Consider the following 15,442-nt stretch of genomic DNA (forward strand, 5'->3'; position numbering starts at 1 on the left):
CGTATAAAATGTAATGTAAAGTAAAGTTAAAACTAGTGTTCAATTGGAGGAATAAGCAAAATATAATTTTTTTTTATCAAATTGGCGGTTTCTAAAAAAAAATGGATTTTTGACCACAATTTCGGACTTAAGTTGTGTATAAAAAAATCTTTATCCGTGAGAAAAAATTTTCGATTAATTAATAATAAATACATTTAGGAAGCTTGTGTTAAAATCTCAGACAAATAGGTTTAGCCGTTTTCGAGTATGTTCGTCACCGACTTTGAAGACACTATTTTGAGAAAAAAGCGTTTGAAGTTTGGCCTTGCGTATAACTTCGAAAACATTCACCGGAACTATATAGAATTTTTTGTGTTCATTCTTAAATATATGTATATACCTCAAGAAAATAGAATAAAAAATCGATTTTTTGAAAATTCTAACTAAATATATCCCCTTAAACGGATCCACTTAACTTAAGTACTTGCACAATTTCCAGGTATTTTCATTTATTATTTTTGAAATATACCGAATCGTAATTTAGCCACTCCTTAATACGTGCTAGAACATACACTGGGTTGCATGTAAATAACAGTGTGTGTTAGGGAAAATTAACAATAAACAAAACTACTCGATGAATCGGGTTCGAGGCCATAAATATTTACGCAAAACAATTATAATACAATGCACCGGATTGTGCAAGTACACCGAATTTACATGCAACAAATAAAAAACATAAATATAAGCAAAACAAATAAATTACGGTCGAGTTGTTTACGATCATAAAAACAAAAGCAAAAACTGTTTAAAACATAAATTGCTCGTCAATAATTATTCCCCCACACACGGATATAATATACATATGTGTATAAAGAGACTGTAATATAGATTTGTGTTGCAATAAATATTTCGCGGGCTAGAGTAATGACTACTTCAGAGATATTGTAATTTCAAACCCTTGTAATTATTAAGAATTGCCTTAAAAACAATGTTCAACTTAGACTGATATATAGAATGTCTTTTTAAGACAAACCGTTTTCGGATCGAATAAGAAATCCATAACCTCAAGAGATAAGAAAATAGCCACAACCACACTGAAGAAAATAAGGATAATAAAATCGATACGGTATAGACTAGTATGTAGGTACGAATGATTTTTTTTATATAACAGCCTACATCTTAACTTTAAGGGTTATAAATTGGTGACGATTAACAAAGCTACAATCGATACTTTCAGAAGCACAAGTAAGTTTGAAAGCCAAAACCGAAATAACTAAAAAATAGCTAAAACAAAAAGACAACAAACAGTGAAATGAAAGCGAAAACAGATTCCTCGCTACATTCGAATGTGACAGTGACGCGTCTATGCTACAAAAGGAAGTCAAAAATTCTGCTGACGAAAATAGAAAACAGTGCAAAATAAATAGCCAAAGCGGCGAGCAAAATCAATGCTAACCAAAACAAGTCAAAATAGAAATAAATAAAATAAAATATAAATATAAAATAAAATCAGCGGAGATAACATCAAAGCAGTGAAAGCACAAATGAGCAATGAGGCAAAGGCTACAAAAAGCAGAGAAAAAATAGTGAGAATTCGCCACGAGACGCACACAAGCGCACGAAAAGTAAACCGAGCGAGAAAACTGGCCTTGACGTGGAAAAAGCGAACAGAGAGCTAGAAATTGGTTAAAGGCTTCTACAACAGCAGCAACAGTTCTTCAAAAGAACAACGAAACTGTGCCACACCGCATGCCACAGAATGTATTTCCGACGCTATTGGCATTGCCAAAGCCATGCTAGCTACGCAGCCGTTTGGCTATTTTGGCTGACTTTTGTCAGTGTGCAACAGCAACGATTTTATGGTGATGGCTGTTCGGCGGCAACACTATACGCCAAAGAGCAACAAAACACTCAAATATTCCAAAAACATTCGTCACCACGACAGCTGCAAAGTAGCACCGATTGCAGCGAACAGATGGTGTACATCGACGCAACAATGTTGCCACCTCAACAAAAAGCAACAACGATAACAACGCGTAGTGCCACCATAATGACTAGCCCGCGGCAAGTTGTAGGGGATGTAGTGACAGAAGCAATTCCAACGCTTGGCCCCATATTGCGCGACAAGACGGCGGAAATGCCATCCGCCATGCCGCCGGAACCTGACAGCGAAAGTGATGAGCGCCTAGTCACAGCGAATTGCAATGAAGTAGCAACGACAAAAACAAATGCGGATCTCAATGGGTCACTGTTGAAGTTCACCAACTCGTTGGCGGTAAAGGCTGCGGGCAACGCTAGCAAGGGCAAAGATAATACCACGAAAAGCTTCAACAGCAAAACAACAACAACACCAGCAACACCGAAAATACGTGTATTGCCCAAAATGGAGGCAATAAAGAGGGAAATGGCCGCAATACCAAAATTCCAAATATCCTCTGCGACGAAAATACAAACAAAAACAACAGCAACTGCTCCACCGATAACACCGCTTCCGTTTGCTGGCAGCAGCACCGCCACAGCAAGTCAAGCAGCCAAGCAGCTCACTGCGAAGAATTTAAAACACTCCAAGTATGCCATTAACGCCGATCATTTGCTGTACGATTTTAGAGCGAATGTGGCAAATTTGTTTGCGAACGAGAGCGCAGCTGTCCGCACTGGAAACACTCGCATTGCCGATGAATTTAAAAATAGCCAAAGCAATAATGAAGTGCCTAATAAAAATGTGCATGAACACAGCGACACCAACAACATTAGCAGCGCGCCCATTGTAAGCAGCAAGGAGACTTTGAGCAGCAGAAACAGAAAGGGCAAAAACAATGCTAACAACAAACAGAGCGAGCATAATAACAGTGTCAACAATCCCCATACTGGCGAGCAGAGGTTGCACACGAGCGCTGAATTGAATGCTAATTCCATTGCTATCGCCTTAAGTTCAAATTTATCTGATGGCCTATTAGTTGAACAAGCAGCTGTTGTGAGTGGTGATGACACCAGCAACAACTATAATAACAGTCATAGCACCAATGGCGTTCATAACAAGCATAATAAGGCACCTCACAGCAACGAACGTCGTCACATCGTGCCGGAAAAGCTGCAATACACCAAAGAGATACGAATGAAACAAGGGCGCCTGATGGGCATCACTCGGCATTTTCATTCGTCGACCGGTTTACGTGATGTCGATCAATATCTGGGCTTGCCATATGCAGAGGCGCCCGTAGGCAGTCGCCGCTTCATGCCACCAGGTGAGTCAACTTAATTTACATTACTGAAAATATGAAGTATTGAAATGTAAGAATAATGCGGTTGATATTGGAGTAGTGCTCTAATTGTTATGATGGTGTGATGTATAGCATATTCACTAAACAACAACAAAGTATTTATCTGTCTAATTTTTACAACTAAGAAATATGGTTTGAAATTTTAAAAATTCAACTTAATTCCTTCATATCTCCACCTACAAATATTTATTATTTTTCTTCACGCAAAACGAGTTCGAAATGTATTAACCACTTCGCCGGCTGGTTTAACACTTAAGCTCTCTATAACATACCATAATACTTAGTTCCGAAGAATGCTACCCAAGCGAAAGACCGCTCACAAATCTGGCGCGTTGACGCTCCCATAGATCTAACATTCATTTTAGTATCTAGCTCAGTTCTTCGGCTTGTCATACTTATCATCAATAAAAACCATACATTCTTGAAAAAGCCTTGGTTAGAGTACATAGAGAAATAATGATACATAAAGACTAAAAAGGTTAAGGTGAATGGAGAATAGTTCATTGAGAGAGCAGTTTTTCCAAGTTAATTCCTTCGAGCGGCTGAAGTCTATTCAAATTAATGCTAACACACTAACGCATTCTTTTTATCGGCTATATTTTTGCGTCGCAGCTTCTTGTTGATAGATTTGGTGATTTCAGCCGAACTTTTACATTTTTTTATTAGAACAACGTAAGACTCATCGCGCATGCCCAACCATTGATGTTTATTCCTCTGCATATATAGCAAATTTTAGCTTTTTTCTTTCTACAGAGCATTCTCAAGCTTATAAATAGGTTTTTTTCGTTTCTGTGGTCTTGAAGTCTCATTAAGGAGTCATAATTTCCATAGTTTTTCGTTAGCGTCTCTTTGCAGCCTCTTAACCTCCTGCAGTGTAACCTTTCATACCTATCATGAACTCTTTCACCCGTAAATGCAAGCAAATACCTTTCTACCTAGGTAGACCCCCTTCACACTTACAAGCCTGAATCTGGCATACATCAATTTTGTCGTAATTACAGAAACAATAACGCTTTTGCCTCGAAGCTTGACAGACATACAACTGTCTGACAATTTCATATAATTTCCAGTGCATATACAAGTTTCGATTCTGCTGCCCCTTGCAGCGCATACTGTTTGCAAGTAACAATAAGAGGAAATGTTCCTCGAGGCACACATATGTCAGACTAACTCATTTAGATGTCAGATGCCTAACTGCTAGGTGGAAACAATTAGAAGCTATGTGCGTACGAGTATGCTGCATAATGATAACTCTGTAATGAATTTATACTGCAGTTTAAGGTGATTTAATCGTAGTAAGTAAAATCTGCAACTGCCAAATTGTTGGGAATGTGTATCCTTTGATGTTTCAAAGAGACATAGGAAATTTAATAATTTCAAATTAGTTACAGACGTTTACAGTTGCATTGTGGTGCTCTTTGTATTGAGGTCTGATTTTTCACAGACTGAAAGTATGGTAATAAAAAGAATAGCATAAATATTTCGGCATATGTCAGTTTAGGATAGGAGTAGAGATTTAAGATTACACAAGATGTTGTTAATTATGAAAAGCAGAGAGCAGTATATTAATGTATTATTCTGTATGCGGTCTAAACGCATTTGCTTCTTAACCATTATTTCTAATTTCAATTCCGTGTACCTAATAAAATGATTATAATAAATAGCCTTACAAAGCTTTATCGAGATTTTAGTTAATGATTTTTCTTTCAAATCTTCATTGATTGGAATTACTTGACCCGACTACTTCGAGGTTCAGACTTTTAAATAATATTCAGTGCATAAACTTTCTACAGTTGAAGAGCTACCGTTTATTCATTGTTTTTGGCAGCTGTATTAGGGTTGTAAACCGCATTAGTTTTAAGCAGAACCTTTGGTTCCTAAAACGATTCGTTCAATAATTCTATCAAAAGGGATCTTTTGCCATTATATTTATATTACTATTTTAAGTAAAAAACAAACGTATTCCAAAACTTTTTGATGCAAGAATTGGTCAGTTCGTTTTGTTTTATATAATAATTCGCAATGACCTTTTGTTAACATTATTCCATATAACATCGAGAAATCTTCAAAAAAAATCTCCGATATTTTAAATTTTCTCACTACAATTCGCTTGAAAAAGTTAAATAAATACAACAGTTTAAAAGCTTCTCTGTAGATATGTGTATTCCTGCGTTTTTGGCCTAATTTCTTAACGTCTTTTTGAGATTTCAATTTGGCCGATACTCAATGACTTGGAAGCATTTAAAGTTACCGTGTCCTTCCCTCTTTTCCACTTTGTTGTATACTTTATTTCCTGTGACTTTGAAGGCGACAACATCACCGCCTCTGCGGTCAAGAGATTTAATTATAGATACCAAATTGGTGCATTAGAATAAAAACGTTGCTGTTAGCCAGGCAAGGTGGTCTTCGTGTGGCAACGAGGAAAGTAGCGCGAACATTAAATGATTTTACAAGCAACAAATGTTTATTATTTTCTGCCGAAAATAACTATGGCGAAAAATATAAACAAATAAACTAGAGTAAATTTTGTAATAAAATCGTTTTAAGGAACAATAATACAGTAAATAATTCATAAATTTAAACCCTGCTGTGCCAAAAAATCTTATTTTACTCCAAGCACTTGCTCGAACAGCACATATTTCTTATATTTTCCCAATAAGACGTTTTATCGTTATTTCATGTAAATATCTGCAATTCGCTGGAATTTGGTTCATTTACCATTTCCGTCGGATGGAAATATTTTTCCCAACAGCATTCGCATTTATATTCTTGTTTTTGCCACATACCAATACACACTTGCCGTTTCCTTTGCTGGCAGCTCGCAGATAATTCAAATTTGTTTTTAACACACCACACAGCCACATACGGCATACATATATGTATAGAGCAACCCACACACACGCAAGAGCAATATAAGCTGCAAATTCAAATAGTGCACCGCCATCGACCGCTGTTTTGCGTTTTTCGGTAATTTTAGCAATTCCACACCATAATGTCCTCCCCTTTCTGGCATTGACCATAGCACTCGTATTGCAGCGTGTGCTTCCGTATAGTCCGTTTTCCGGGCACAGCAGTAGTTTAGGTGTTAGTAACGACACGTTTCAAGCGCGCTCTTCTGTACATAAATTACAACGGCAAATTGGCGTTGTAAATGCAGTTAAAACATAATGTGAACACGGCGCTCCGCATCGGAAATCAACTACGAAATTCAAACTTAAATTGCTGGCGACCCTCTGTACAAATACAACGCTTAAGTATTCATGCTGCTTATTGCATGTGTTGGTAAGTCATTATTGTCTCTAATGTGTGGTGTGTGGCGTATACGTAACCAGTTAGCCGTGCAATGCCCGGTGGGTTGTGGCTTGTTGTGTGCTTATGGAAACTTGTGGAATTTGCCACTAAAATGCTTTATTTAAAATTTTCCTTATTTAATTAGAGTGAACATTATAATAATAGTCGTAAAAATTAAATTTAGTTGATTTAAATAAAAGGGGTACTCAAAGCACAGTTAGTAAGCGACCCCACCTTGATCTTATGCTGAAATAATTCTCAAGTTTCAAATTCATCAAAACAATAGTATAGTAACAAGATAATTATGCATTCATTAAGCTAAAGATTATATGGCTTAGTCTGCCATTAGAGTAAACATTTGAACAGTACTCTTTATGTTGGTTGTATGACGGCTAAGGAAAGTGATTTCCATCAGTCTTCCCAAAAAAAATGTCCATAAACAATGTGCTAATATTTATTTATTTATTTCTAATAATTCATATAACAAAAAGAGTTTTATTATATAAATACATAAACGCAGCACTGGCTACGAGGCCTTTGGGTGAAGCATCGGACAGAGTGTGAGTAAGTGTTTGATAGAAGCGGTGTCATCGCAAAGGGGGCAAATGGATGGGCTTTTACCCGATAGTAAGTGGGCGTGTGTTATGATAGTGTGTCCAATCCTTAATCGAGTATATGTCTTCATTGCGCTAGTTGGAACTGTTGACGAGTAGATTATACGATTTCTGGCTGGGTTTATGACCGCGTAGTGATGTTTAAATGTTTTCCATTCGCTTGCGTTTTTTTGATGCCTTTTGAGCTTAATAAGGTTAAGAATGTCTTGCTTAGATGAGACGTAGTATGTTAAGGCAGGAGTCCTGGCTACATTTTTCGCAGCGAGGTCTGCAAAGTGGTTGCCTGTAATACCAGCATGGCCAGGGATCCACATTACTTGGATTTTCTGAGGGGCACCAATGACCGCGTCTCTGATAACTTCTATTATGGGATTGCGATTGGAAGGAGACGTTATTGCAGACATACACGATTTGCTGTCTGTACAGATGAGGAACTTTCCTTTAGTCTTTTTTTTGCGTAATTAACTGCATGAAGGATAGCAGATCCTTCAGCGGTAAATACAGAGGTCGTTGAGGGAAGAAGCCAATTGCAAATAATTTCTCCTGTGGCAGTGACAACTGCTAACGAAGTGGAATCGATGGACTTGGAGCCATCCGTAAACAATAACTTCCAGCCATTATTTGTGTAATTAGATTCCAGTTCAGCAAAGGTTTGTTGTAAGACTTCTTTTGGTGTGTTTTGCTTGGACAAAAACATAAGCTTGTTCTGTAGTATTTTATCATTGATCAGAGAGGGAGGATGTCGAGTGGTGAATTTGCGTGTTGCGTTACGTAAAATATTATTTTCTGCAGCGAAACTTAAGCATCTCGAAATAGCCGATTGTATTCTTGGAATTTTTCTTTTTTTCGTGGCATGGGTGATAGTTGTATTTAGTAATGGGTTGGTGTTCTCGGCCGTTTTCGCAAGAATTTGAAGCGAAGAATCTATTATTTTGTTTTGAATAGTTGGTAAACCAGATTCAGCCATTATCGTTTTTATGCTATGCGTATGTGCTAATAATTTCATTTCATTGCTTAGTTTTCTATAATTTGTCTTACATACTTCTATTACAATCTGCGACAATATTTGAAAAACTTCCAACATCATCATAATTATTTAATTGAAATTATTTTTATTTCAACAAGCTTCAATGTACCATTTTAGTTCACTTATCTCTTTAAGTTACTCATACGCCATGTATGACATTTAAATAGGAAACTTTAAACGAAGCAAGCCAAATTGTACACATGCAATCATTTGCTAAACTTGTGAATGAAAGGTCATAGAATCTGATAATGTAGAATCACTTGCTTAACCAATGTGCTTTGCGGCACGCTTACCTTCCGGCTAAGCAGTTCCACACATTAGAGCGATTAGTAGGTTGGTAGTAAACATTAAAATAAGCCAAATACACCAGTCAAATATACCAGCTATCGATTTGTAGCAGCTGGTGTTGGGATTACCATTTTAATGGGTGCCCGAAAGCATTGACCACTCAATTAAATCCGATCGACGTGTGATTATAATTAGCAGGAGGCAATAAACGTTCTCGCTTATACACCAATGGATATTTGCTGTGCCTCATATACATACCAGTTGCACGCTCTAAGTGCTTGGTTGTCACATTTAAGTGTACGTATTTAGCAATGCCACTCGAATTCACATCCATGCAGTGGCTGCAGACCACACAAATGGTACAATTATACACTCCAAATGGACGCATATACACAAGTTAGCATTATGGTAGCGGGTAGCTATTGGCCATACAACCACATCTTGTCGAAATGTTCATCGGCTTGAGGTCGCACGCGTATCCTGTTGTTATTTACACCACCTGCTAGTAGACACACACATATATAGCAGTTGTGTTTAATACCTTATATAATTGTGTATGCGGCGTACATATGTTTATAGTATTTTGATGTGAGGTGAGTTTGCACAAGTGCATATTGTCAATACGAGTATTACTCCAACCTACTGGCATGGAATATTTCTGACGTTGCGAATACGCCATGGTATGCCACATGGTATTGCCCATAGAAAGGCTTTAAATTGCTTGTGAATATTGAGCAACTAACGGCTATTAAACAGTAGAAACTTAGAAGTGAGTCAGCAACAGATATACTATTTGTGCTTTATTTGATGATTTTGTACTGAAAATTAAATGAATTTTCTGGTGTGAAATATTCAAAACTTTTTTTGTGTTTGGATTTGTGTTTGTTTAAGAAAAATTTGTTGCTTTCATAAAGAATATAGATGTGGCATTATTAAGAACGGCAACAACTCTCAGATTTAATGGTTTTAAAATCGCATGAGTAACACCCTTTTTGTACCTTCAAAGAACATACATTCGTCTTTATTTCAGTCGAGAAAAATATTATATTTTATTATTTGAAATTTGACTGCATCCTCGTATACCAAAAATGTGTTGGCATCTTAGTGAATGCCAACCTAACACACCTGCGCGCCTTACAACAATAAAGACTTGCGTGCACAAGCTCTACACGTGGGCAAACAGAGTTCCAGACGTCAAAGCAAATACCAATATCATCAACAAAAGAGTAATGCACACACTTACAAACAAAGCACGCAACTCTGAGAAGCATATTTGCAGCTTTGCAGAAACCAGAATGAATAAACAAATAATGGTAGTCGCTGACTGTGCCAGCCACAATTTAACGTTAAAGCAAACAGGTGTTGGAACATTTTTTTTCTAATTTAGACAGGCACATATGTACATATGTATATATGTTTTAAGTAGATATATGCCGTATATCAACAATGCGCTCACCAAATATTATCCCAACATACCGCCGAGCTCTATTTAACCGTCATATTATCGCCATTTATGGCAACTTTCTCTTCCTTTCCCTTATCTATTGAGATCTGCTTTGCTCACATTAGAAATAAGTGCGCAATAAAAATTATTATTTGCAAGTATTCCTCTTTGATGAGCATTTTCTACTTCACCATGCAAATATTTTTTTTTTTTCGATATGAAAAAAATTATTGTACAAACAATTTTCGATCCATTTGGGCCGAAATTGCAAATACTCTGCATATTTGTCGAAAAATATGTATTAATTTCAACTGAAAATAAAAATGCAAAATAACGGAATTTCACATATTAAACATGGCGCACAAATGTATAGCGACGCACGGCGACTCACATATACAAATTAGGTGAGAACGTGAAGATATCCGCAAGTACTTTTCTTACTAACATTTGTACTCAAATTACACCTTGCAATAAAAGCTAAGAAATGTTTAAGCGCAAAAAATTCGTACGTGGCAAGAGTATAGACACCATGCACTTGCCAGTCCGTTAGTACATGGTAACATATACATTCATAATAAGCAAACATATTTTGTAGATATGCAGGATGTTCCATCATTTGTGCCTTTTTGTAGATAAGCTTATAGCTCACGTCTGTGTGGAGCTCCTCGATGGTCCAACATTTGTTGGCTTGAAATTTTATTTTCAAACACAGACGTGTAGATACTTAATTGTTTTTTTCGATAATATTAATATGAAGCTACAGTTAAAATGTCAAAAGGATACCTTGCAGGTGTCCGAATACCAACATCGACGACTAGTGACTTTGATAATATTTGCAGTTTCTCTCAATTTTGCTATAAAAAGAAAATTTGCACTAGTTTCGAACATGCTGCGAGACTAGTACCGCCGTCCTACAATTACCCTGTAAGAGGATATGCTTCGTAGCAAAAAATATATTGCTCATCTAATAGCTGTTACTATAGTTAGCTTCGGTGTAATCAAAGTAAACATTTTTTCTTGTTTTTTTTTTTACCGAATATCTTAAAAGCTCAAATTACTTCTCAGACGAAATTTTTTTTACCACAATTAAGGATTATAATTCCAAATAGGTTAAATTATTTTCTAGATAAGTAATTGTTGCACCCGGTTCAAAAATAATTTTAGTAATATGCTGACTAAAGCCAGTTATAATATCTCCAAGGTAATTATTTTGGCCTCATTGCCCTTTACATACAATATAACAATCTACCTCATGTTCAAACAGTTAATTAAAACGTTATAATTTATTTGAGCAACTGCAATTTACTTAAGCGTGTTCGCACTTATACTCCTGTACTATCATCTATCTTTCTACCCCACTTTTCTTTTATTCGCACACTTTCGCTTAATTTAGCAGCAAGCGTTAACATTTTTTTTTCGATTTCTTACGTGTAGGTGCGCCACTGCCTTGGCAAGGATTGAAAATGGCCCGTCATTTACCACCAGTCTGCCTCCAGCAGTTGCCCGACGTCACGGCGCAGGGAAGTGTGAAAATGTCACGCGGTCGTTACAAGCAATTGACACGCCTGCTACCTTACCTGAAGACGGAGAGCGAAGATTGTCTTTACTTGAATGTGTATGTGCCGCGTGTGGGTAAGTTCAATTCCATATATATATATATATAGATACATATATATACATATGTATATGTATGTGCATGGATACAAGTATATGGATATAGCGCTATATATTCGTGCGATGCCATGAATGTCTACCCTGTGTTAACCTTAACCTCCCGTCGTGTCCAAGTGCTTATTGCGCTGCCTACGCGGAGTTGTGTGACAGTGAATGACACCTTTTTTCGCACATCATTCGCCTACCAATCCATTTAACAAAGTCAAATTTAATGCCATAGTACTTTTTCTTGTATTGGCCGCAGATGGCGTATTCGACGCGTCCAACGCCTACGATATGGGCACACAATCCACAAAGCGTTTACCGGTAATGGTGTACGTGCATGGCGAATCTTTTGAGTGGAACAGTGGCAATCCCTACGATGGATCAGTGCTCGCCAGCTATGGGCAAGTCATTGTTGTTACCATCAATTATCGGCTCGGTGTCATGGGTAAGTGTAAAATTGCAATTTTATTTGCATAGGTCTGAATGAAAATGTATATAATTTTGTAGAGATATATACAGTGAGGTGCAAATGTCGGTCACTCTAGATGTGGAACATATTTTATTTTCTGCTTGGAATAAATTAATGTAATTTCGTTGGCGATAAAATGTCTGTCTAAATTGGTCTTTTGACTTAAATGAGGTTACCTTATATCCAGTAAAAGTGATTATTCGAGCATTTCTCAAATATAAATTCCATTTCTTCGTACAATAAGAATGAAAGGCTTTGGTATAAGAAAAATTTATGATATTAACATTTGTCGGATTGATTGAACTTCCTTTAGTTGGAGCAAGCTTAGATATTATAAATTAGAAGCACCCTAAAAATGTAAAGATGACATTGATTGATGACAATAATAATTTTCTGGTGAAATTTTCATCTACAATACGAAGCTGAGTGAGACTTCAAACTCTACCACAACACTATTAGTAAGCCAGAACAAAATACTTCTACTTTTAGTAAAAAAGATACACAGAAGAACAGTATAGGCCAACATACATTATCTATCTCTGAGATATCGGATATGTCTGCGTTAATAAAATGAGCTGGCAGTTTAGAAGAAACTCAACGTCATCAATCCCAGCCATGTTATTTTTTCATACAGCAACAAATATAAATATAGTACTATGTTATTACGCTTACCCCCTTTGTTCTGCGTCACACCTAATTTAAATTCTCTCATTTAAAATATTTCGCAGGTTTTCTGAAGCCCAGCATTGATGAGAATACTGTCGCGAATTTCGGACTGCTGGATCAAATTGCCGCCCTGCATTGGATTAAGGAGAATATCGCGTCTTTCGGCGGCGATAAGGACAGCGTAACGCTCATGGGACACAGCACAGGTGCTGCATGCGTAAATTATTTGATGATATCGCCTGTTGCATCCGGTAGGCAATAATACACACACACACACACACACAGTACACGTGTCCAACTAGCGCTGTGAATGGGTTTTCACGAAGACACGATATCCTGTCACTTATCACATATTTACAACTCAATTTCATTTAAATTAATTGAATCCTCTCTCCTTTTCATATTACCGCCGCCATGACCCGCTTGGTTGCGCAACGCTCGCTGACGCCTTTGTCCTTCACTTTGACGGGTAAACACCGCCTCACAGGCCTATTTCATCGCGCCATACTCATGTCGGGTTCGGCTATGTCAGACTGGGCGGTCAGTAATCATTCGCTTCAGCTCACCATGCAAATCGCTCACACGCTCAATTGTCCCCTAAACGATGACAACGAGGAGATGCTGTCCTGCTTGCGCCAACAGCGGTAAGTTATTTAATTATAAAGTACTCAAAGCGGCGTTATGGCGGTTACGCCCACAATCACGTTTTAGTTTGGGCTGACATCTCGCATTTCAAATTCCATTATTTCGCACCAGCCCAGCCTACCAACACATGGCATTATGTAGTAAAGTACTGTGCGTGCATGTGTGTGTGGGTGCCTGTAAATTAGGCCAAGCGGAGTTTTGGCAAATAATAGAGAACTTGTGCTTGTATAGACACTTTGATCTCTGCTCGTGCAGCTTAAAGTGGGTTAAGCGAATGTGTTTGTGTGTGTGCCTCACTTAAGCATTGCATATTTATGCGGTTTAGCGCAATGCGCGTCGTCATTGCCGGCGAATTTATTACACACTGTGCGAAATTCGTTGCGATGACTTGCCTTAATATTTGATTAATTAATCAGAATACAGATGAATTAATTATGCTTGTTCCTTGTAAAAGGAAAGTAGCATGATGAGATTTCCTTTTCGCATGAATTAACTATATAGCCCTATTTGAGTTGGAGGGTTTACTAACTTTACACACTTTCTACAGTAGGCTCGTATATCGTGCTTGGGTGCCATAACTCACAAAGAACTAAAGTAATAGATATCTTTTCGACAACATTATCGCTTGTAGAAAAAAAAGCAAGTTGTCCACCTCATATATAATATCGCTTTTAGTGATTTTCGATCCTCAATCACAAAAATCATATTTGAAATTAGAATTTCTTTTAAAAATATTTTGTTATATCCCATGGTGGTCCCACATTGATTGATTTTGTACTTTGTGTAATCAACCAAATTTCAAAAGACAGCGTATGGTTTTAGGGCTTCTCGCATTATATGAACTCACCATTATTGTGCGATAAATTGAGGACCATATGTTCAAATTATATTTGGTTTAATAAGCAGTCGAGTGACTTAAGGTTTAAACAACTTACACCCTTTAGGAGCGGAACTCGTTGAGCGATTCTGGTGTTATGTTCAGTTTGAGCTCCATTTTTTACTGTTACCTGGTCACTTTTTATTTTTCTGATCAAATTCGCGTAAGATTCAAATATAATTCGTTTGTGTTTAAACCCCAAAAACATTATTTTTTCCCATAATTATTGATAGCTGAATGTCTCTCTGAAACTCTTTGGTTGCTCGAGTTGGCTGTTATCTTAGCACAAGAATATTTTATAAGTGCATGCTTACTTTTTTGTTAGCGCCTCAGCTTCATTTTGACTACCAGCCACAGTTCTGTTACATTTCAAGCATACCTTACAATATTATACACACACATGCATGCATGCTGAATAGAGTGCATCCCACTGCCTCACCTGTTTCTATCGCTTAATTAGCATTCTTGAAATTTGCATTTCCATCTTCTTTTCATTACTTAATTATAATAATTCCATGCGCCACCTTGGGAAGTTCCCAACTACTTTTATCGGCTACACTTTGTAATTTTAATTAAAACATAAAATTCGTGCTCAGTGTAGTCGATCCCTGTCATCCGCAGTTGCTCTCAAATAAGCTATAGATAAAGCGAAAGGGGGACATGGGTATGCGGCGTGAATAATCTTACGGTCAATTTGCAATTCAATGTAACGCACTGTAGCGTTAATGCGATCAGCGACAGCAGAGCCACTTGGCGGGGTGTTGGACTTCAAATGTGCCGCGTATCTTCCAAGCAACAATGGAGATAACTGGTTTTTGTTGCTCAAGTTAGCGCTGAATGCGTGTGACTGCGTGTGCGCATATCGAAGTGTGTGTGTCAACCGTGTGACCAATTGTTTAAACAGAGTTCAGAAATATCGAAGAACATATCTATGCATATCTATTGTGCAGCGGCTGGTGAGAAGTGTTAGATAGCTTTCGTACATATTACTTAATTATGCATGTAGGTGTATACAGTTCTGCGAATTTTAGAGTATGCATTAAATGCTATTAATTATTTATTGGTAGCCTCATTATTGAGCCAAAAATGCTTGCCTTTTTGTTTGGTTCTTTACAGCCGTTTTCTGGTTTGTATGTTTAAATCAGTGTAAAATATTTTATGGTAATTTTTGTGATTCACATTTATACAAACTTTCATGGGTT

General features: G+C 37.2%; 1 protein-coding gene across 1 annotated transcript in view; it reads left to right on the forward strand.

Annotated features, from left to right (window-relative positions):
• The first annotated feature begins 1,252 nt into the window (after window positions 1–1,252).
• LOC120782810 overlaps window positions 1,253–15,442 on the forward strand; it is a 73,816-nt gene continuing 59,626 nt past the window's right edge. Inside the window, exons 1-5 of the mRNA XM_040115289.1 lie at window positions 1,253–3,224; window positions 11,359–11,556; window positions 11,843–12,028; window positions 12,781–12,969; window positions 13,206–13,362. Coding sequence (XP_039971223.1) covers window positions 1,739–3,224; window positions 11,359–11,556; window positions 11,843–12,028; window positions 12,781–12,969; window positions 13,206–13,362 — 2,216 coding nt within the window. The 5' untranslated portion in view covers window positions 1,253–1,738. The remainder of the gene's footprint in view (window positions 3,225–11,358; window positions 11,557–11,842; window positions 12,029–12,780; window positions 12,970–13,205; window positions 13,363–15,442) is intronic.

The sequence above is a fragment of the Bactrocera tryoni genome, chromosome 1 (assembly GCF_016617805.1).
Source record: "Bactrocera tryoni isolate S06 chromosome 1, CSIRO_BtryS06_freeze2, whole genome shotgun sequence".
Taxonomy (NCBI): domain Eukaryota; kingdom Metazoa; phylum Arthropoda; class Insecta; order Diptera; family Tephritidae; genus Bactrocera; species Bactrocera tryoni.